The sequence below is a fragment of the Acanthochromis polyacanthus genome, chromosome 9 (assembly GCF_021347895.1).
Source record: "Acanthochromis polyacanthus isolate Apoly-LR-REF ecotype Palm Island chromosome 9, KAUST_Apoly_ChrSc, whole genome shotgun sequence".
Taxonomy (NCBI): Eukaryota; Metazoa; Chordata; class Actinopteri; family Pomacentridae; genus Acanthochromis; species Acanthochromis polyacanthus.
This window is the reverse complement of record NC_067121.1, coordinates 37,549,486-37,571,391: the sequence shown is the minus strand read 5'-3', so window position 1 is coordinate 37,571,391 and position 21,906 is coordinate 37,549,486. Positions and strand designations below refer to the sequence as shown.

General features: G+C 39.3%; 2 protein-coding genes and 1 non-coding gene across 3 annotated transcripts; 1 reads left to right on the top strand and 2 right to left on the bottom strand.

Annotated features, from left to right (window-relative positions):
* Nucleotides 1-843: 843 nt before the first annotated feature.
* LOC110964845 (quinone oxidoreductase-like) lies at nucleotides 844-7,133 on the bottom strand. Its single transcript, XM_022213685.2, has 8 exons — nucleotides 5,731-7,133; nucleotides 4,366-4,515; nucleotides 4,018-4,181; nucleotides 3,851-3,902; nucleotides 3,413-3,562; nucleotides 3,224-3,325; nucleotides 2,937-3,032; nucleotides 844-1,441 (listed from the first exon to the last, which is right to left on the bottom strand). Exons 1-8 carry the CDS (start codon nucleotides 5,830-5,832, stop codon nucleotides 1,280-1,282), a joined length of 978 nt encoding a protein of 325 aa, XP_022069377.1. The 5' UTR covers nucleotides 5,833-7,133; the 3' UTR covers nucleotides 844-1,279.
* Nucleotides 7,134-7,442: 309 nt separating this feature from the next.
* Nucleotides 7,443-20,446, top strand: dars2 (aspartyl-tRNA synthetase 2, mitochondrial). The gene is made up of 17 exons (XM_022213684.2): nucleotides 7,443-7,937; nucleotides 8,664-8,763; nucleotides 9,269-9,335; nucleotides 9,536-9,637; nucleotides 10,851-10,946; nucleotides 11,051-11,174; nucleotides 11,304-11,350; nucleotides 12,484-12,590; nucleotides 13,702-13,771; nucleotides 15,416-15,595; nucleotides 17,156-17,263; nucleotides 17,400-17,462; nucleotides 18,051-18,203; nucleotides 18,296-18,514; nucleotides 18,616-18,726; nucleotides 18,848-18,923; nucleotides 19,842-20,446. Exons 1-17 carry the CDS (start codon nucleotides 7,763-7,765, stop codon nucleotides 20,033-20,035), a joined length of 1,992 nt encoding a protein of 663 aa, XP_022069376.1. The 5' UTR covers nucleotides 7,443-7,762; the 3' UTR covers nucleotides 20,036-20,446.
* trnae-uuc (transfer RNA glutamic acid (anticodon UUC)) lies at nucleotides 10,641-10,712 on the bottom strand. The gene has a single exon. It is a non-coding gene; the product is annotated as a tRNA-Glu (tRNA).
* Nucleotides 20,447-21,906: the final 1,460 nt, after the last annotated feature.

Below are 21,906 nucleotides of genomic sequence, written 5' to 3'. Positions count from 1 at the left end.
ACGACGTCTTTCCCCAGAGCCTTCACTTTCTGCAGTCTGGTTCGCAGATGTGAGAAAAAGGTAAGCATCATATTTCACGGTGACGCCTAGTGGCGTAAAATGAAAAATGCATCTCAACACAACAGCAATGTTCTGCTGGGAAACCTTGAGTCCTGACATTCTTGTGGATGTTTGACAGGTACCACCACCCTAAACATTGCAGGTCAACCCTCCAAGGCAACAGCAGTACTTGATGCCAGTTTCCACCCTCAGCAGGACAATGCACCCCAACACACCACAAAAACTGCTCAGGAGTGACCCAGAGAACACGGCAGAGCTAAGCTGTTCACCTGGGTTTCATACTCCCCACATCCAGATCCGACTGAGCATCTGTGGGATGCACCAGGATAAGCCTGATCTAGGTAGGTCCCACCCTGCAACCCACAAAATTCACTGCCACCATCCCAGTGCCACAGGACATCCCCAGAGGTCCTGAGTCCATGTCCCACTGGGTCAGAGAAGTTTTAGAAGCATGAAGGAGACCAACACAATGTTAGACAGGTGGTCATAATGTTACGCCTGATCAGTGTAATTAAAATTTCAGACATAAATTAATTATCATGAATATTAAAACACCAACAAATAAAATATAGTATTTACCAAAAACAATGAAGGAAGCAAAATCTGAGAACTCAGTTTAAAAATAGAAACTCTACTGGGTTTAGATAGGCAGTAAATAATGATAAAGCATCACAAAGATATCAGAGCTCATTTTTATCACTGTGGCTGTAGGACTTGTGGCCAACATATCTGGTCAGGATGGACAAGAATCACAACATAAATACAGAATGTAATAGAGTTTTATTTGATTAACAATAAAAAGTATTCCTTTCAGTTGAACAGGTAAGTTTTCCAATGTGTTTGGGTCTTGAAATCTCATCATTACAAAAACCATAGCCTCATTATTTAACCTGATAAGGAGCTAATTATGCTAATTACACAACTTGTTCATCATGTAACTCATAGAAGCCAGGTTGAATTACAGAACAGAGCAGTATTTTGGATGGAAAACATCCTTAAAACTATTATTTGTATCTTGAAATGATTCTCATATTAGCACATATAATTATCACCATAGTTGAACTTTAAGATTGTGTACAAACGCAGTTCAACTCAACTGCTGTAACAATCAAATGTGATTTCAGATAAAAACTTTATGAACCAGTTTTGTTGCTCCTTCAGACTCTTCCTTTTAAAAACAACCACTCTGTGAACTTTGAACTGAGGTATGTTGCTGTCATCACATGGTCAGGATCATCTTTCCAGTAGCACCGGAGGACTCGATGATGTCTGTGTGGGCCTGGGCGGCTTTGTCCAGCTTATACTTCGGACCAATGAGTGGACGCAGCCAACCAGCCTCCATCCCTGAATAGAGGTACTCTTCACACTCTTTGGTCTCCTCCTGAGAGACGAACAGGCAGGGAGATATTACTGAATGGAAAATACTATCAGGATGTACACTACCAGTCACTTATTTGGACACACCCTCTCATTTAATGGTTTTTCATTATTTTCAAGACGATTTACATTGTAGATTCTCACTGAAGGAATCAAAATTATAAATGAACACATATGGAGTTATGTAGTAAACAAAAAGTGTGAAATATGTCAAAATATGCTTTATAATTTAGATTCTTCACCCTTTGCTTTGATTCCTGCTTTGAACACTCTTGGCATTCTCTGGATGAGCTTCATGAGGTAGAACCTGAAATGGTTTTCACTTCACAGGTGTGCTTTGTCAAGGTTAAGTTGTGGAATTTCTAGACTTCTTAATGGAACTGGGACCATCAGTTGTTTTGTCCAAAAGTCAGATTGGTGCACAGTTGACGGCCCTATTTGACAATTGTTGGAATCCAATATTGTGGCAAGAGCCAATCAGGTAAGTAAAGAGAAACTACAGCCCATCATTACTTTAAGAACTGAAGGTCAGTCAGTCCAGAAAAACTTTGAATGAATCCCCAAGTGCAGTCCCAAAAACGATCAAACGCTAAGACAAAACTGATTCTCATGAGGACTGCCCCAGGAAAGGAAGACCAAGAGCCTCCTTACTGCTGAGGATAAGTTCATCAGAGTCTCCAGCCTCAGAAATGGAAAGTTAACAGCAGCTCAGATCAGAGCCCAGATAAATGCCACACAGAGTTCTAGTAGCAGACACATCTCTACATCAACTGTTCAGAGGAGACTGAACCAATCAGGCCTTTGTGGTCAAATAGCCGCTGAAAAACCACAACTCAGGAAAAGCAACAAGCAGAAGTGATTTGTTTGGGCCAAGAAACACAAGGAATGGACATTAGACCAGTGGAAATCTGTGTTTGGTCTGATGAGTCCAAATTTGAGATCTTTGGTTCTCCCCCTGTGTCTTTGTGAGACCAGAAAAGTTGAAGGGATTGTCTCTACATGTATGGTTCCCACCATGAAGCATGGAGGAGGAGGTGTCATGGTGTGGGGCTGCTTTGCTGGTGACGCTGTTGGGGATGTAGTCAAAACTGAAGGTACACTGAACCAGCATGGCTACCACAGCATCCTGCAGCGACATGCCATCCGATTTGGTTTAGTTGGACCATCATTTATTCTTCAACAGAACAATGACCCCAAACACACCTCCAGGCTGTGGAAGGACTATTTGACCCAGAAGGATATGTTGGAGATGACCTGGCCTCCACAGTCACCTGACCTGAACCCAATCCAGATGGTTTGGGATGAGATGGAGCGCAGAGTGAAGGGAAAAGGGCCAACAAGTGCTCAGCATCTCTGGGAACTCCTTCAGGATTGTTGGAAAACCATTTCAGGTGGCTACCTCATGAAGCTTATCCAAAGAATGCCAAGAATGTGCAAAGCAATAATCAAAGCAAAGGATGACAGTTATGTAGTTACATATAACTGCCATTGTTTCATACCAGTGTAGCGAGGAAAATTAACACTCCCATGACTAAGACCTCTTTCACCATGATGTTCACAGGGTCGATCTCAATGGTACCTCTGGAGCCAATAATCTACAGAGGAAGGACCAAACAGAGACATGAGTTTAGAAATGAAGGCAAGTCGATTCCACTAGAAATCTGCCTGAACTTTTCATCTTTGCATGACGTCTGATTGGAACCACTACTCAAATGCGCGGTGGTTCTGTCATTGTTATACCATTTTAAGCACACTTTGTTTTCTCAGATCATATAGTCCTACTGACCACAATACGTCCTCCTTTGGCCACCATCTCCACATCTTTATTGAGGTTGGAATTTGCCAGCATCTCCACAATCACATCTACACCTTTGCCGCCTGTGGCTGCCTGGAAAACACAAACACAAATTTCTATAAAAACCACTGGTTTGTGGGTCTTTTCCTGTTGATCGTCTTGCTATATGTGTGTGGTTACCATGATTTTATCAGTGTATCCTTTCTTTCGGTGATTGAAAGCCAGGTGAGCTCCATTCTTGGTAATCATCTTCGTTCCGTCTTCAGTACCTGCTGTTCCCAGAACTTTGAGGCCCATCGAACGAGCAAGCTGGCAGGTGGCCATACCCGTCTGTGATATGAAGAAAACATTAGAATTTAGAGCATAATTTTATCTCTACTGTTTGAAGGATGTGGACTGTAAACACAGGATTTTTAAAAACACTAAACTGGCTGATATAAAGTAATGTAAGGATGACGTTACACATTCGTCAATGGCTGTTTCCTTTCAGACTACTATTTAACTGACACAAGGTTTGATTCACAATCAACCTCAAGGCTTTATATCATAGTTCACTCTTTTTTTAATTTAACATTATCTTAACTGATACAGAAAACTTTAGAAATACTGTAGTCTCACCCCTCCACTGGCTCCATGGATGAGGATGGTTTGTCCGGCTTTGACACGAGCTCTGCAGAACACAAGAAGTCATTTATTCAATTGTTTTTAACACGCTTCCTGGTTGTGACCCACCAGACTGATCTTTATAATCTGTTGTATTTCCTCCCGATAAGATGTGATCTTACTTGTGAACCAGAGCTCTGAAGGCGGTGAAATATGGGATCCCAATGGCTGCTCCCTGAGCAAAGTCTACAGCATCAGGCAGCTTGTGAACGCAGTCCTCAGCAGCAACTGTGTATTCTGCATAACTTCCTGACTCAGTGGCTGTGGTGTAAACACGATCACCTTTCTGGAAAACACACACAGGCAGATGATTTAACAGTCATCTAGATGCTTATTAAACAAAAACACACTTTTCTGAACTTGAAGATTGATCTGTATCAAGTTGTAAATACTCTAGAGCAGCATCATGTGGTTCATTTTGATAACTTCACTGATATGTGCTAATATGCTGCATTGTTTTATTCTCTGACCTTCACTGAAGTGACTTCCTTTCCAACAGCCTCCACCACTCCTGCTGCATCACTGCCTGGTGTGTACGGCAGGGGGGGTTTCTCGAAATTCCCAGCCCTAACGTAAGTTTCCACAGGATTTACTCCACAGGCGTGAACACGAATCAACACCTACAGCAGAGACACCGAGGCAGAGGCAAAGAGTTGGACAAGAAATTAATGCATTAATGACAACTGTAAATACACAAAAACAATATTTTACAGGTATTTTGTATTAAACAAAATACAGCAGACAAGATTGCACTATCCCTTATAAAGTGTAGCAGAATTACCCAATTTTAAATTCGATCACTCAACCTGCATAAATGACAACATGCTGCAGTTTTGCCTCCTTACAACTGTACCTTGCACTGTGTTGGCTTTAAAATGAAGCCATTTTGCAAGTTATGCTCACAGATAGAGACAACTGACTGACTGCAAGAACAAACCAGTACAGCATCTCTTCTATCTTTTAGTTTGTTTGATTTGGATTTTGCATGAGAATAGATTTACTATAAAGATATCTAAAATATGTCAGCAAAACTCTGCAAATTCAGTCCGCTGCTAACATGCTCTTGAAGTTGGATGATGATGTATTTGGACGTACACACAATATGCCGACTCATGCTGGTTTATGCTCAACATAAAAACACAGATTATAATCTCAGCAGAGGTTAGGCTGCAGCGTGAAGTGTGTGCTCAGGGGAGGGCAAAGGGAGCTGATTATATAACCGACTTTTCATCAACACTTTATCAGACAGTTTTATTTTGTGATTGTTTTGTGATGAGAGGTAAAGTCCCTTAAGAACGGAGTGTTCAAATCTAAACTGAGTGTAAAAACTAAGCTGACAGTGTGGCGTCGTCATTCGTGGGAGATGAAACATGTAGTTTTAAATGAAAAGAGTCACATATAGTTAAAAATTCAGATGTAAAACTATCATCAGAGTCATCAACATGAATATTAAAATCACCGACCAATTCACTTGCCATAAAGTCATTGATCAGTCAGCACATTAATTCTAGTGTTATATTAGACATGAGGCTCTCCCTGATATAATCCAATGACAATGAACACAGAAACACATCTAGTATTTTGAAATACATGCACATCATTATTACATTTATTGTAATAGTGTATTTACACTTTTTAATATTTTTTTAAAACTGTAAAATACAGTATGATTTTGCATCATATTTCCTCTATCAGCACAATTTGCACAACATTTTGCATGTTATTTTATTTAGTTTTCTTCTACTGGGTACCTTGAATAAAGTATCCGTCTTTATTCAAGTATTAAAATTGCAAATTTGATCTCAGTGTGTGATTTGATCAGTGGAGTGTCTCACCTTTCCGATTCCGGGCTGAGGGATGCTCACAGACGCCACTTTTAAGACCGATGGAGCCCCAAACTCACTGACCCTGACGGCTTTCATCGTTTTGCTCGACATGTTTGCACCCAAACACAAAGTCTACACAGAGGACTGAAAACTGAAAAGTCACTGACACTTTTATGCACTACATGAGTCACAGAAACCTCCTCCTGCATTTCCTCTTATCTTCTTCTCCTCCTCCTATAGGACTCTCGGCCTCTGGTTTTGATCTTAGCGACACTCCCACCTACATATCTTTATCATCCTGTAGTTTTCCATCTTCACAGTATCCTAAGTTATGTCATAGGAATAACAAAATGTCTTGTTTAGTTCAATCGGATGTGTTTAATTCCTGTCTTTGTCCAACATTTCAACACTTGGTCATGTTGAAATGTTCGTTAGTACAATGTTGCTCCACTTCCCCTTCCATATTTACTCTTCATTAAGCTGAGAAGTTCCGAAGATATGAGGAAAAGGTTGTTTGTACTGGTCATAGATAGTCATTTGGATTTATTGTGACAGGGTCAAGAAAAGTCCATCCATAGGAGAGGAGAACAAAACAAGATTAAGTTGCTTTTAGCTATTATTTCATGATATTTGTAATAAAATTGCATATAAACAGATAATGTGAAAGGAATATTACAAGTTCCGTCCACTGCTAGCATGCTTTGGAGTTGGATGAACTGTATGTATACACAATACAACGTGTTTAATACACACACATATATATAGTAATACCTATATACAGGATGTATACATTATGCTTATTTTAAATGCTGGTTTGTTTTTTATGTTGTGTTAAGTTTTAGCTCGAGATGCACAATGATGTTTGCTTCATCGCTTCTACCAGCTTTAAAATTATTAGTGCCAATCCAACATGAACAGTGCCAGGATGATAAGAGAAGGTCGAGTCATGCTGACTTATGCCCAAATGTGTGCCAACGGATATTAGCCTTCATTTACTTATCAATCATACAGCTTGCAAAACAGAACAAATACTCTGTGGGTGTGACTATTGTCAGGGTTGTCATGGTGAAAACATCATGCAAAGCTGTTGGAGCAGGTGAAGCTAACAGTCGAGCTCTAGATTTCTGAAGCACGTGATATAAAACTGGTAAACTCTCATGCTTAGTAAATCAATTAATAATGAAGGTTGCAGCAATGTCTGCAGCCGAAATGTGACTGAAATGTCAAGTGTGTGCTTAAGGCAAGATAAGGAAGCAGTGCAGTCGAAAAAATAAAGGCAAATTGTCATCAGGAACACTTGTTTGTTAGAAATGACTATTTGGGTGAAATAAACCTTTAAAAATATAAGTATTTGGACAGAAAGTAGCATTTGGGTGGAATACGGGCACATTTTAGTGATCAAACTCTTTAACAGGTGCGGCTGTCGTGAAAAACAAGGATTTTAATCAGCAAAAATGCCACAAATTACCATTATTTTACAGATATTTGTAAATTTGTATGTACATATTAAATACTGAAAGTAATTACAGTAAGTGCTATTTTGCAAATCTCTGTTTTGTTAAATTGCAGATAACTAATGAAATAGCAGGAGAAAAAAAGAAGTTGCATGTTAACTGTTTAAAAAAGTTTGATTATCAACAGAGGGGGGTCTTTCAATAGATCATGTCTCACATCGACTAGTTTGGTCTTAACGTCATGACGTCACACCTCCTTACGCAGCTCTGATTCTTACACGAACGGATGAACGTTGGTGATGGACGCCGACGCACCGCGGCTCATCCACATGAGCAGAAAGTCTTGAAAACGACCAGGACCGGGAAGACTGAGATGCGGAACCGGGACCAGAAGAACTCGGTGGTGACTCGGTGAACAGTGTCTTGCTGTCGGTGTTTGTCCTCCGGTTTAATTAAGAAGTCATAATTAACATGAACGTAATTAGCATTTAGCTGTGTTTGCTACACGCTTCTACTCAGTTATGACGGTTACAGCGTTAAATAACAGGACTTCAGCTCCGTGTTTTAGGGTTTGTTTGTGAGAGAAAATGGCAGCAAGCAGCAGGTTTGTGCTTCGGAGGCTGTTTAGTGGACTCAGAGGTGTCAGTGTTCGGTGTCGGAGCTCCACCTCGACCTCCAGTCAAGGACGGCAGCTACTAAGAGCTCAGACCAGACATGTGAGCTGCTCGACCGGACTGAACGGAGCTGCTGCTGCCTCCACAGGTACTGGAGGGATTCAACACTGATGAGAGATCTACTGTCATCTGACTCCTAAAATCACTGAAATAAAGTATTAATTTACATGTTAAGTGTGGAACAAAACATGCCCAAGCTGCACATGATGATCACCCTAAAAAAAATCTATATTTTTCCCAATCGTGATTTTTTTTTATAATGTGTGACTATAAAATTACATTTTACTGTATTTAAATCTGCTAAAAATGTATGTAATTTTACTGATATTTGCTGTGATTTAAATTTTTTGAAAAATAGTATATTAAGAACTGAAAATGGTAAAAAAAAAAAAAAAAAGTGAACTGTTATTTTACAGATTGTTCACTGTAAAACCAAAATAATGAATTGCCAAAACTGTAAATAATGTCAAAAACTTTATTTTTATGATACTATCTCCACTACTATATCTATCATTTTTTGTATACTGTACTTAAAGCTGTATTTAAAATATTGGTATTTTACAAATATTTGCCTTTGTTTTTTATTTTTTTTGCAATTTTTTTGCATTTGTGTGTTTTTAATGTATTTTGTGAAATTTTATTTTAGCTTTCTTTTTTTTTTGAACATATATTTATTCGTTTTTCCATTTAACATTAGTATGCAAATACACATTATAACTACACCCATTATTTTAGCTTTTAATCATATCAGTAAAAGCTGACAGGTCTCTAAGTAACTTAAAGTGTAATTTTTCTAACTGTGTGTTGTCATCAGGTCTCAGCAGTTTGTCCTTCAGGAGTCACACCTGTGGAGAACTGAGAACCGATCATGTGGGAGAGAAAGTTACTCTGTGTGGTTGGGTCCAATACCTCAGGTATTACTGCTGCTGAACATCAGAAAAAATAATTGGTCCATTGATCAAATGGAGAACTGACAGAAAATTAATCTGCAACTATTGTGATAAATCCAAAAAGGCGTTTTTTTTAAAGCAAAATTGCCAAATATTTGCTCATTTCTGCCTCTCAACTTTGATGATAGACATGCAAAAGCAGTAATAAACGGGTTTTGTTTGTCAGATTAAACTAGATGTTTGAAAGTTGCCAGTCATGTAGTGATTCTACGCTTTTATCACGTGAGACGGTTATAAACCAAAGTACAATCTGCAGCAGAAGTGAGTAAACTCCTGTGCAAAATCACATAAATGATTTCAAACTGACATCTCTTACTAACTGCTTTATCTTTAAGCTGTTTCCTTTTGAATAGTCACTGAAATCAAACCGCTTTAGAAGGACTGCATCAGTCAGCTGGTTAAATTAAAGGTGATGGTGTCTCCGGAGTCAGGAAGAATCGTCCTAACAATCTGTTTCTGTCTCCAACAGACAAGACCTGTTCATCATCCTGCGAGATTTCAGCGGCTTGACACAAATTTTAATTCCTCAGGAAAAAGTAGGGAAGAGAATATTTAAACACCACAACACATTCCATTATTATCATCATGACTAATGACATTTTATTAATAATTTAATCATAATTAACTATTTCCAGCACAGATACACTGAATGTACAGCTTTCAAAAGGCAGGGACACAAAGTAAAACCATTTATATCGCAGAAATGTAACATTTTTCTTTTTTTTTTTTTTTTAAGTCTGCAAGTAATTTGAAAGCAGTGCTGTGTGACCTGACAGTCGAGTCTGTCGTCAAGGTTACGGGAACAGTCAGAAAACGACCAGCAGGACAAGAGAACAAGGTTTGTATTTAATATTATATGTATTTATTAATCGGCAGCTTTTCTTATTCATATGAAGACATTCAGCACTGTTAAGACATTTATTTTTCTTCTTACTTTAAGTACGTACTGTTACCTGCAAAGTACACAATGTTTTAATGCAGTATGCGAACAACTGGGGCATAATATTTCATCATAATTTTGTGTATTAGACACAGATCGTCATGGTCTGTAGTGTGAAATGAAGATCTTGGCGGCTCAGGCTTTTTAATAGAAGACACTGCAACATATGTGATGTGTCTGTTCAGAGGATTGGGGGTCAGAATGGCCTGAAAATGCTTCTTTGTGTGCTTTTTGTAATGTGCTTTTATTGTGACCTATTTTGTCCTTTTAGTTTGGCCTATTGTCCTATGTTTCATTGTTATGGTTTTTTTCGGCTTTCTTTAAAAAAAATCTGCCTAAGGACTATGGATGTAAATTAGCATTGTTGCTATAATCCGGCATATTTATGTCTATTGCAGCCTAAATAGATGTTCATTAATGTGCACTGTCCCTATCAAATAAAGAAAAAAATGAACAAGAAGTTTTACCAAACTTGGACCGCCCGGCGACAAAGATGACCCCTGTGACCTTGAAAATGAGGTCAAGGTCACCAAATTCGAACTTGACCTGTGTCTTATTATGGTACACCTGTGTACCAAATATGGTGAGGCTGCATCAATATTTGATCGAGTTATTGTGCGGAAACCAAATTGTTACAGACAAACGAGCAACCAACCAACCAACCAAGACCATGCAGCTCAAAACAATACCTTCCTGAAAACGCAGTTTTGCCGGACGGTAATAAAAGCAGGCTGAATGGCATACTGCAAAATTCAGATAAATGTGATGGGGATCTGGCATCTACTGGGATGATGACACAGAAAGTATCACTGCAAGTTGACAAGACTGCTTCCTGAGATTTGTTTTGTATTAAATGCTATTTTTGTCATCAATAACTTGAGTGGAGATTGGTAAACATTTGTTCCCATACCGGGAGTTGAACCCGGGCCGCCTGGGTGAAAACCAGGAATCCTAACCGCTGGACCATATGGGACTATGTTCTGATTTGTCTAGCCAACTTTCTGTAGAAATTGAGAACCTGTGCTGAAACCTTCAATGTTTCGTAAATCTCAGAAGCAGTCATTTCTCATTCTGAGCGCTCTGTCTTCTTACTCTGCTGTGTTCCAATCAGACGATGCCAACAGGAGAGATAGAAGTCCTGGCTGCGGATGTGCAAGTTTTCAATGTTTGCCAGAAGCTGCCTTTTGAAATTAAAGACTTTGTCAAAGTAAGTGTGTCATGTTACATGTATGTTCACTGTTGAGCCCGTTTTCTTTTTCAGTTTTAAACAATGTGGATTGATCGACTGTGTGTGTTTTTTTGTTTGTGCAGAAGTCTGAGTCTTTGCGGATGCAGTATCGCTACCTGGACCTGAGGTCATCACAGATGCAGAAGAATCTCAGACTGAGGTCTCAGCTGGTGATGAAGATGAGAGACTATCTGTGTAATGTGCACGGTACGGAGAATAAGAGTAATTTTCTTCTGTCACCGTTGTTGCTGCTTGTCGTTGGAAAGCCGGTGCAGAATCACGTCTCCTCCTGCTGAAACATGTCCTGGTTCATGTGTTTTTTTCTCTAATCTGTAGGTTTTGTTGATGTGGAAACGCCCACTTTGTTCAAAAGAACACCAGGGGTAAGACTCTTCATAGGTGTTTTAGGGATTTTACATTTTTTTAGAACAAACATTCACAAAACGGAAGAATTTATTTTAAAGCTTGAGGAAAGATCCTCCTTCTAGGGGATTGAATAATTTCTTTATAGTTTAGATCAGGGGTGCCAAACTCATCTTAGTTCAGGTTCCACATTCAGCCCAATTTGATCTCAAGTGACCAGTACAATCACAGCACAATAACCTAGAAATAACCACAACTCCTCATGTTTCCTTTGTTGTAGTGCAAAAAAGTACATTCTGAAAATGTTCACATTTAAGGAGTTATCTTTTTACAAAACATGATGAACAACCTGAAATTTCTGAAGAAAAATGAATTCAAATTCAACAACATTTTGCCTCAGTTTATCATTTACACATTCTAACTTCCAGATCACAGAGTGTCTACAAAGGAACACAACATTCAGTCACAGGTATGTGGAACTGAACGATATAGTATTTTACTTTGTGATCAAAATGACACATAAAAAAGACAAAAAAACAACAAAAACAAGACAAAACATTCCAAAAATTAGATGCAATATGATAAAAATGAGACACAAAATGACAAAAAGTGAGACAAATGACACGAAACAAAACAAAAGAGAGAAAAAATTTGACAAAAAAGTTACAAAGCGACAAAAAAACAAGAGAAAAAATTACACAAATGACACAGACGAGACCAAAAATGGCAAAAGCGGGAAGCAAAACGACAAAAAAGTAGACAAACAACACAAGCGAGACAAAAACAACACAAAACAAGAGAAGCGATAGACAAAACAACGGAAAAAGCGAAACACAAAACGACAAAAACCAGAAGCAAAACGACAAAAATATGAGACAAACGACCAAAGTCAGACAAAAAACAACAAAAACAAGACAAAATATTACAAAAATGAGACACAAAAGGACAAAAGAACAATCTAGTATTTTACTTTCTGATCAAAACAACTCGTCATGGTCTATAAATTATTTTAAATTTATACTTTTACAAATTCACAGTCTGCAGTTAATGTCTAGTTACATATTATAAAACCATCTTTTAAATTTAATGCTGTAAGTTTTGTTTGTTGCAGACTAAAGCAGTGTCATGCCTGTTCTTCACTTGTGTTTTTCAGGGAGCCAAAGAGTTTGTGGTTCCCTCCAGAGAGCCTGGTCTGTTTTACTCTTTACCTCAGAGTCCACAGCAGTTTAAACAGCTTCTGATGGTGGCCGGCGTCGACAGGTGAGTGAAGCTTCAGCAGAGGTGATGGGACGCTGACAGGAGGTGAACATAGTGGAGCATTTAGCAGCGGAAGAACCAGATGTTTCCCTCAGGAGTTCATAGAGACCAAAAGTGTAGAGTTTACTGAAGTTGTAATCTTCAGTTGGATACAAACCCAACCTCATCTCAATGACAATGAAATCTTCAAAAAATCTCCACTTTTGTCCAAAATTATTAGAAATTTGTCCAGAACTTACTCAAAAAAAAATCTTCTTTTCCTGTTCACAATCTGTCCAAAATGAGTTAAACATCTAGGATGGGCTAGAAGGGTTCCAAAAATGACTAAAACATGTGCAAAATGACTCCAGTTTTACCTCATAAAATAAGTATGTTCTCTAAGTGTTGTCAAAATGTGTCAAAAATGACCTAAAATATGTGCAAAATGACTAGAAATTACTCAAATTTGTCCAGAACTGGCACAAAAAAGTTCCTCCTTTAGCATTCAACATCCGTCCAAACTGAGTTCATTATCTAGGATGGCAGAGAATGGTTAAAAAAAATAGTAAAAATTGGACCAAAATGACTTTAAAATGTCTTCAGACTGGTAAAATTTTCTTTAAAAAGTAGGAATTATTCACAGTTACAGTTTTACAAACAGCTAATCTGGCCTCTTTTTTGTTTTCAGTTCTTGCACGATGACTTCAACACGACTTTTTTTTTTGCTTTGTAATGATTACGCTCTCAAAATAGAGTACAAAGTACAAACGCACAGAAAACAACACAGTAATGAGAGTGAATGTCGATCTTTCCATCCTCCCTCAAGATAATGGGCAGTGACTGGACAAAATACTCGTTTGATTTTATCAAAGTGAGCTATCGGGGCCAAAATGTCATTCACAGGGTAAGGTCAAAGCAGGGTAACAGTTACGTAAATAGAGGGGAATCGTAAAGTCATAAAGTTCTACCACATCAACAGTAAACTAAGATTAGCCGCCACCTGCTTCTGGTCAGACTAGTAAGGCTGCAGAGTCGTACCAGGTTTGACCAAAGGCGTACTTACTGTTTCTAATTTTGACTTAAGCGAAAGATTGTCACCACCAACAGTCTCTCTCCTCCTCCTTCTCTGTGGCAGGTACTTCCAGATCGCTCGCTGCTACAGAGATGAAGGCTCCAAGCCAGACAGGCAGCCTGAGTTCACCCAGGTGAGACAGACGAGGAACAGGCACTACATTTAAAAACCTCATGACAGTTTATTAGCCTAGCCGCGCTAGACAACCCACGGCAACGAATTTAATTCTCTGCCAGGGTGGGTCTAGTTACCCTCGGTAAGCCTCGAGGTTGGATTCTCCTAAAACTGGCCGACGAATCACCATGAAGTGTAGAGTCAGAAGGCGGGCGTAACTAAGTGACGACAGAGGCGCGACGATTCTGACAGAAACAACCGGAAACAACCATAGAAACAAGGATAGACAAGAAGATGGCTGCGCACAATAAACAGTTATCTTTCGACTCAGCTTTGGCCACAGCCCTTAAAGATTTGAAGCTAAAATTCAACTTGAAATATAAACAAAGGATAAGATAAGAAAGATAAATAAGGCTTCACCGAACTCCCACATCCTCTGATTTCCAGCGCTCTAGGAACTCCGTCAGCCTATTCGTTGCGCTGATTGGTTGTATACCTACCCAATTGCTGCAGAGTGATTTGAGAGACAACCTTTTAGCCCGCCTCCTTCCCTGTCGAGAGTTCCTAGACCCTTGCATCTTCAGACCTGGGTCTAGCACGGCTAGGCTAACAGTTCATAGCTGTGAGGCTCAAAGGTGAAACAGTCAGGACTCACCTCCACAGCTAAGTAAATGTTTGTTCCCATACCGGGAGTCGAACCCGGGCGAAAACCAGGAATCCTAACCGCTAGACCATATGGGACTGTGTTTTGAGTTGTGAAGGCAACTTTTCCAACAGATTCTCATTATGATGGTTTAAAAGTAGTGCAAATAAGAACTTCCAGTGCGTTTTAGGGGATATTTGTTGGATATCTGTGCATGTCGATACTCTGCACATGCTCTGACAAAATTTTGGATTACAAATGACTTAATTGACGTTAGCTTTCCTTGCTAACTGAGAAATTATGCCTGTTTTTGGTCCACATCCTTTAGATCAGAGGTGTCAAAATCATTTTAGTTCAGGGGCCACATACAGCCCAGTTTGAACTCAAGTGGGCCGGACCAGTAAAATCACAGCATAATAACTGATAAATAACCACTGTTTCCTGTTTTTTAGTGCAACAAAAGTACTTTCTGAAAATGTTCACATTTAATGAACTACCTTTTTACAAAAGATGATGAACAACTTGAAATTTCTTAAGAAAAATAAGTGAACTTCCAACAATATTGTCTCTTTTTTTCATTTGTGCATTACAACGTCCAGATCACAGAGTGTCTATGTGGCACAAAACACGTAGTCACAGGTATGCGGAACTGAACAATATAGTATTTTACAGCTTGTCAAGATGTAGAAATCATTTTAATTTACATTCACAAACTAAAATGGGAACTATTAGGGAATGTTAAGTTATCCTCCTGCCTTGTAAATACATAAAATGTATCCATAAAAATGCAGAAAAGTTGTGGCAGCGCATCAACAACGAGGTTCAACCACGCCAAACTCTGTCATACTGAAGCTGCTGACTCACATTAGATCACACAATGTTCAATATCTTTCGGTATTTTCACTGTAAGTTTTCAGTTTCATATCTGTAATTTTTACTGCATGTTTGACACTCCTGCTTTAGACCGACATCAATGTGTTTTCTGAACAGTTTGGATAAAACCGTCCTTGTCTCTCCCAGGTGGACATAGAGATGTCTTTTGTGGACCAGGCAGGTATCATGTCCCTGGTGGAGGGTTTGCTGCATCACTCCTGGCCTGCAGAGAAAGGTCCCATTAAGGTTCCTTTCCAGGTTATGAAATACGAAGAGGCCATGAGGGACTATGGGGTGGACAAACCTGACACCAGGTTCAGCATGAAGGTGAGCGATTTCTAACAGCACGAAAGAGCTGATGGATCAATCTGTGCCAGTTCAGAAACAACATTGAGTTCTGACTTCACCTGTTTGGTATTTGGAAAATAAAACTGGTTATCAAATATTTTGGCTCTGAAAAGCTTCACAAGTTTAATATTTCCAGGAATAAAACTCCCACAACCATGAGATTTGGTGAGGACAGAATTCTTTTAAATGGTTTGTGATGTGTGTTGAGTGATTCAGTTTCTCTGTTCAGTTTTCATTTCAAGTGCATGTATGGGAGCATGTGGATTCATTTTAACATGAGGACAGCATGGACGTGACTTATAACTTTATACATTTATTGACATGATATATAGACCCTTGTAGGGCTGGGCGATATGACCAAAAAATAAAATCTCGATTTTTTTTTTTAGTCATCTTGGACGATTACGATTTTAATCGATTTTTGTTGTTTCTTTGCGGTCTGTTTGCTATGGCTAGTGCTAGCCATGCTGCACTCCCGTAGCTGCAGCACTCTTCCCATTCTTTAGGATGCCTCTGCAGGAGGTGCTGAAAGAGGTTCGTTGTGCTGCTACTCTTCGTTTTCACAGTACTTTTGCAAACCTTGCACATGACTGTAGTTTGCTCTGTGTCAGTCTTGTCAAAGCCGAACCACTTCCATATAATCGATTCTCTCGATTTCTTGCGACCAACTCTTCGTCTGCTGTTCTGTCCGCCACGATGGGGGTGTGAGTGTTTCGGCGGAAGGAGATGAGAGGCGGAAGCAAACGCCAGTGCACAAGTCGTGAAAGGCAGAAGAAGAATCTGTATTGTTATATATTTAAGCTCGCCTTGATTTTACGATTTGGCAAATTTTCAAATCGTCAGGTTTTAAAAAGGCGAATTAATCGAATTAATTCGATTTATCGCCCAGCCCTAGACCCTTGTGCACCAGTTTTTGTGTTTCTATGAATGAGTCCACATCACCAGTTTGTCATAACAAAAAAATCTACCTTCCTCAAATCAAATCTGACTGATGTTTGAGGCCTCAAAAGTTGGTGAAATGTCAACCAAACACTGTAGCTTTAGTAAGAAATCTGATTACATCCATATGTGTACATTTACAGGAACTTTGTGGTGTGGCAATACCACCCTCATTTGGAAATCTTTCACTTCTTCAAGGGCCGATAATTAAAACTTTAGCTTTTGCATTTGGTTGTTTAGGATCTGCTGGAAACAGTTTCTACTTAAAGTCATGGCTTTCATAGCATTTTTGGAGATACTGAACCCGTAAAATGGCTTCTTAGTTCAGAGGTTTTATTTTTTTTGGAGTATGAAATACAAAAATTCAACAAAATCTGACACTATGCAGCAGCAATACTACCTGAAAAGTCACCGACTGACTCTGATTCTTTGTGACAAGGAAGACCTGAATCTCTGTAATTAATGTTAGGGGGGCTGTGTTCACCAAAACAAACTGACGATGAACTGAATAAATAATGCTTTTGATAGTATATCTGATGTGTTTACCTTTTTTCTACACGGCTGAATCTCTGTCTCTGTTCTTGTCTCCTGTCTGTCCAGCTCATAGACCTCAGTGATGTTTTCTCATCCACGGAAATTGAATTCCTCAGATCAGCTTTCAGCCAACCGGGCGGCTCCGTTCAGGCCCTCTGCGTTCCCAGTGGAGCCGTAAGAACAAAACCTTTTCCTGTTGCAGATAATATATTAGAACATTACAGTTCTTGGTTTGGTACAAGAAAGAGATACAGAGAACAATAAGAAGCTGTGGTTTGATTTTCTTGTTCTCTGTTGTGTTTAATAACAGAAAGTTTTCACTGGGAAAGATCTGGAAGAACTGAAACAAACAGCCAGGACTCAGTTTGGACAGGTAGGTTTGTCTTTCCTCTTCCTTTACTTTGTGGTTGTGTGTACCAGGATGGTGCCACTGCAGTGTCATTTAATGCACTCCAATGTAAGTTTTTACTCGATAACACTGGATTTCGAAGACTAAATACGATGCAAAGTTAAATCTTTAGACATTAATTAAGAATTTAACACTAAATAACTGAGCTTATCTTTTAATCTAAAGCTTCCTCAGGACTGTGTAGATGTGGTTTGATACGTGTTGATTGATAATCCGTCCATCAGCTGTCGTTGCATTCAGATGTTGCTGAATCTCAGTTGATCCGTTGGAGAACAAAACATCCCATGTTTCCAATGTTAAACCGTTAAGAAGAGCACAAAGGATGTTCATTTATGAGTGGTTATGGGATCATGGAGAAAAAGAAACTTTCCTCCAAAGCTATGACTAAAATAATGTTCATGAGAGCAGAATCCCAGCAGTCTAATATCAAACTAACCTGTACGAGATGCTGTAGATGAGCAGCACCTCCGATGAATCTTTAACCTCAAAATCCTCACAAAGGTGTACCGCAGGAGTGTATTTTTAATTCCTGTGTGTATGTTTTGTCTGAAGGAGGTGACCTTGGTGCAGTTCAGACCAGACGGGACTTTAAAGTCTCCCCTGAAGAAGCTGCTGTCGGCCTCCGTCACAGATAATCTGCTGAAGACAACCGAAGCCAAACCAGGAGACCTGCTGCTGATAGCAGCCGGCTCCGTCCACACCGTGGTGAGATATTCAGATTAGATCAGACTGATGAAGAGGAGAAGGTGGAAAGATAACGCTGAATACATGTTCTCCTTTTGTCTTTCTGTTCTCAGCGCCCGTTGCTCGGTAATCTCCGCCTGCAGGCTGTTCAGCTGCTGGAGTCTCGTGGCGTTTCACTCCGCGACAGTTCAGCCTTTCACTTCCTGTGGGTGGTGGACTTCCCTCTGTTTGTGCCAAAAGAAGACGACCCAGAGGAGCTGGAGTCGGCTCATCATCCGTTTACAGCTGCCCTGCCAGAAGATGCTCACCTGATCTACTCAGAGCCACACAAGGTGCTCCCGTAGTGCCTCTAAAATTCCTGGAGTTTTAGTTGTGTAGAAAGAAAACTAATGTGAGATGCATCAAGTTTCATGGCACGTTCTGGACTCCACAGGTTCGTGGTCAGCACTACGACCTGGTGTTGAACGGATGTGAGATCGGAGGAGGCTCCATTCGGATCCACGATGCTTCAGAGCAGCTTCATGTCTTGAAGAATATCCTCAAGGTCAGTGGTGTCTCCATAGAAGACTGGTTTTCTCCACCTGGGTGTCCGCATTAGATATGTATATTTAAATTTAGAAGATAGATTGCTGGTTGTAAATGGTTTCAACATGTTGTTACTCCAGGAGGATCCCAGTCTTCTCACACACCTGCTGGAGGCTCTGGCTTCAGGAGCGCCGCCTCATGGAGGCATTGCTCTGGGTAAGACCAACACTGGACCTGACTGCAGCATGCTGAGGTTTTCCCTGAGTTAGTTTGTCACAACAGAAAACATAAAGCATTCTTTCACATCCTTAGTATTGTTATTTAATCCTCACATGCGTAAGAGATAAGATAAGATAATCCTTTATCACTCCTCACGTCAGGGTAAATTTCTCGTGTTACAGCAGCAAAAATCTTGAGTCATTAGTAACCCAGGAGTGTTTCACGTATTGTGACATCACCAGAAGATCAATTGGAAAATTACATAAAACTTAAGACCTGTTGATTTTGTATTTTAGTAGATTTAACACTCTTCTGTAGAACCATGTAGCCCAGACAGTGCCACTGAACACAAAACACACATAGATAATGCTTGATAATAATGTTTGTTTGTTTGTGTGTATGTGTTTATGTTTACCTTTTTCTCTTTATCTTTTTGTTCGGTAGCATGTGGGTGGTATGGGTTGGAGGGTTATTTCTAAAAATTATTCAAGACTTTGTACTTACTGTATCTCACTCCTGTACCCTTTATCTTTTTCTTGAGTAAAAAATATGTAAAAAAAAAGAAAAAAAAAAAAGAATTTATTACTTTTATCAGGGAGCAAGCCACACTGTAAAAAAAACAACATTTTAACCTGTTTTTGACAGTAATTTGTTTGCACAGTTGACTGTTATTTCACAGAGTTTCCATGATTTGTTAAATTACAGATAATAACGAGTTTAATCACAGAATAGAGCATTATTTTCTTGTTGTAGGGGATCAGTTAAGCGCCACCTCTTTGTGTTCTGGAGCTTAGTTATGCAAAAGTGTAGAAATTATGCATGAAATAATGTCACTGGAAGTTTAAAACAAGGATGACAGTGAGCTAAAAGATGAAAATGATTTAAATTTTCCCGTTTTCTTGTTCCTCCTTCCAGGTTTGGATCGACTGGTCTCCATCATGGTCGGGGCTCCCAGCATCCGTGACGTCATCGCCTTCCCCAAGTCGTTCCGCGGTCACGACCTCATGAGCGGAGCACCCGACTCGGTGTCTGAGGAGGAGCTGAAGCCGTATCATATCTCTGTCAAATGGCCAACTGAGCAAAGAGGTGGAGGAGGAGAGGACAAGTGAGGAGATTAAAGGGATCAAGAGACATCAAATGAAGGGACAGCATTTCCCACAGCTCTGTAACCGTGACAACAAAGAGGAGAGCGTGAGGACGAAGACTTGAGGACGTGTGGACGACCAGCAGGCAGCGCAGACTGGGGACTGTTAGATCGCTGCCAGCTGGCTGGAAAAGACGAGGAGGAAGAGAGAATCTGAGGAGGAGGTGATGTTGTGACGGCATCTCAGTGCCGATAGTTTGAGTTAAAAGAGAAAAAGTGGAAATCTGAATCACCGACAGGTTCAGCAGAGAAGAAAAGCTTCTTACCAAGTCTCAGCGGTAACGGAAAGCAACTGTGTTTATGCTGATGCTGTATCTTCTTTATGATGGTGGTCGCTCATGTAGAGTTTCTATAAAATGTGATCATGTTAAAAGAACTTAGAATTCTCTTCCGTTATTTGTTTGGGTCACACGTTTCAGTTTCAGTTCTCTGCAATCATTACTTGGGATGTAGACCAAACTCAGGCACACATGGAGCTTTATTACAGTGCATGTTCAAGTTTTATGTAAACATGATTACTGAGCAGCACTAAATGACATCTTTTAGGACTGAAAGTAAAGCAGAGAAGCGTCAAAAGCTGCATTTCCAAAAATGACCACTAGAGGCTGACTCCAAAGTGAGTTAGTCCCTGTGGGTCCTCATGTTAAAGTGTCCAACTTTACAGCAGAAATATTCTTTATAGCCTGGAACAAGACTGGGTTTAGTTTCTGTAGCTAATTTCCTCATTCATCTCAACTCTATGGGAGGTAATTGTTGTAGAACTCACTTCTTTAAATTGTATTAAGATTTAAAATGATCAATAATTAAGACAATGCTTCAAAGCCACTCTTCAGGAAATCCTATAAGTGACATTGCAGAGGGTTTGCCCACATTTATATACGATCTACGATCAGCACTGCTATATTTGTAAAAGGAGCGATTCACCACGATGATGGAAAAAATGTGTTTAGTCACCTCTTGTGGTGTGACATTGCATATTCAGAATAGTCACAAAGTAAAATATTAAATAATCTGACTTCATAAGCTTGCCATCAGCTTTTTCCTTCCTTTCTGCTATCGAAGTGTTACTGTTTTCAAAACCCTCTTCACTGCAGTAAACAACAACAACCTCCAGGCTAGTCACTTGCGATGCTGAACATTTCAAGTTTTGTAGAGGATTTGCATCATGCAGTAAGACAGTGCTGCCAAATCTGTTTTTTTTTCAGCCAAGAAGACATTTTCCTGATGATTTCAATTCACCATCGACAATGTTTTCGCTTCACTCTGCCCAATACAAAGAAATGCAAACAAGCCAAAGTATTTTCCCTCATAGCAAAAATGATAATGAAGTGTTAACAAACCATTCTGTAGTGCAGAATAACAGAATTATAAATATGTATTAACGTAGCCAAGTGTTGGTCAGAAATGAGATTCAAAATCAGCTACGCCTTCACATTACTCAGGAAGTCTCTGTGTACTCGGGCAGCTTAAAAACAAACAAACAAAAAACACAATACGACTCCACAAATGAGTAAACCTGACACTTGTGCAAAAGCCCACTAAAACCACAAATAATAATAGAGATGAAAAACAAAAATAACATGGTGGTTTTAAAATTTATTTGGAATTTTTCATTACTTAATATGCACATTTTTTCTTTCAAATAATGTCAAATATTTTTAAAATTATTCACTTATTTTCTGATTTAAATACAGTTAAAACTATTGTGGAATTTTATGGGCAAAATAAATATCCATTGGTTAAAAATACAGATTTTTTTTACATGGACTTTATTCACAGTTATAACCTGCCTTTTTTTCTTCTTCTTTATACAGGTAATTATTACTTTTTCTGTAA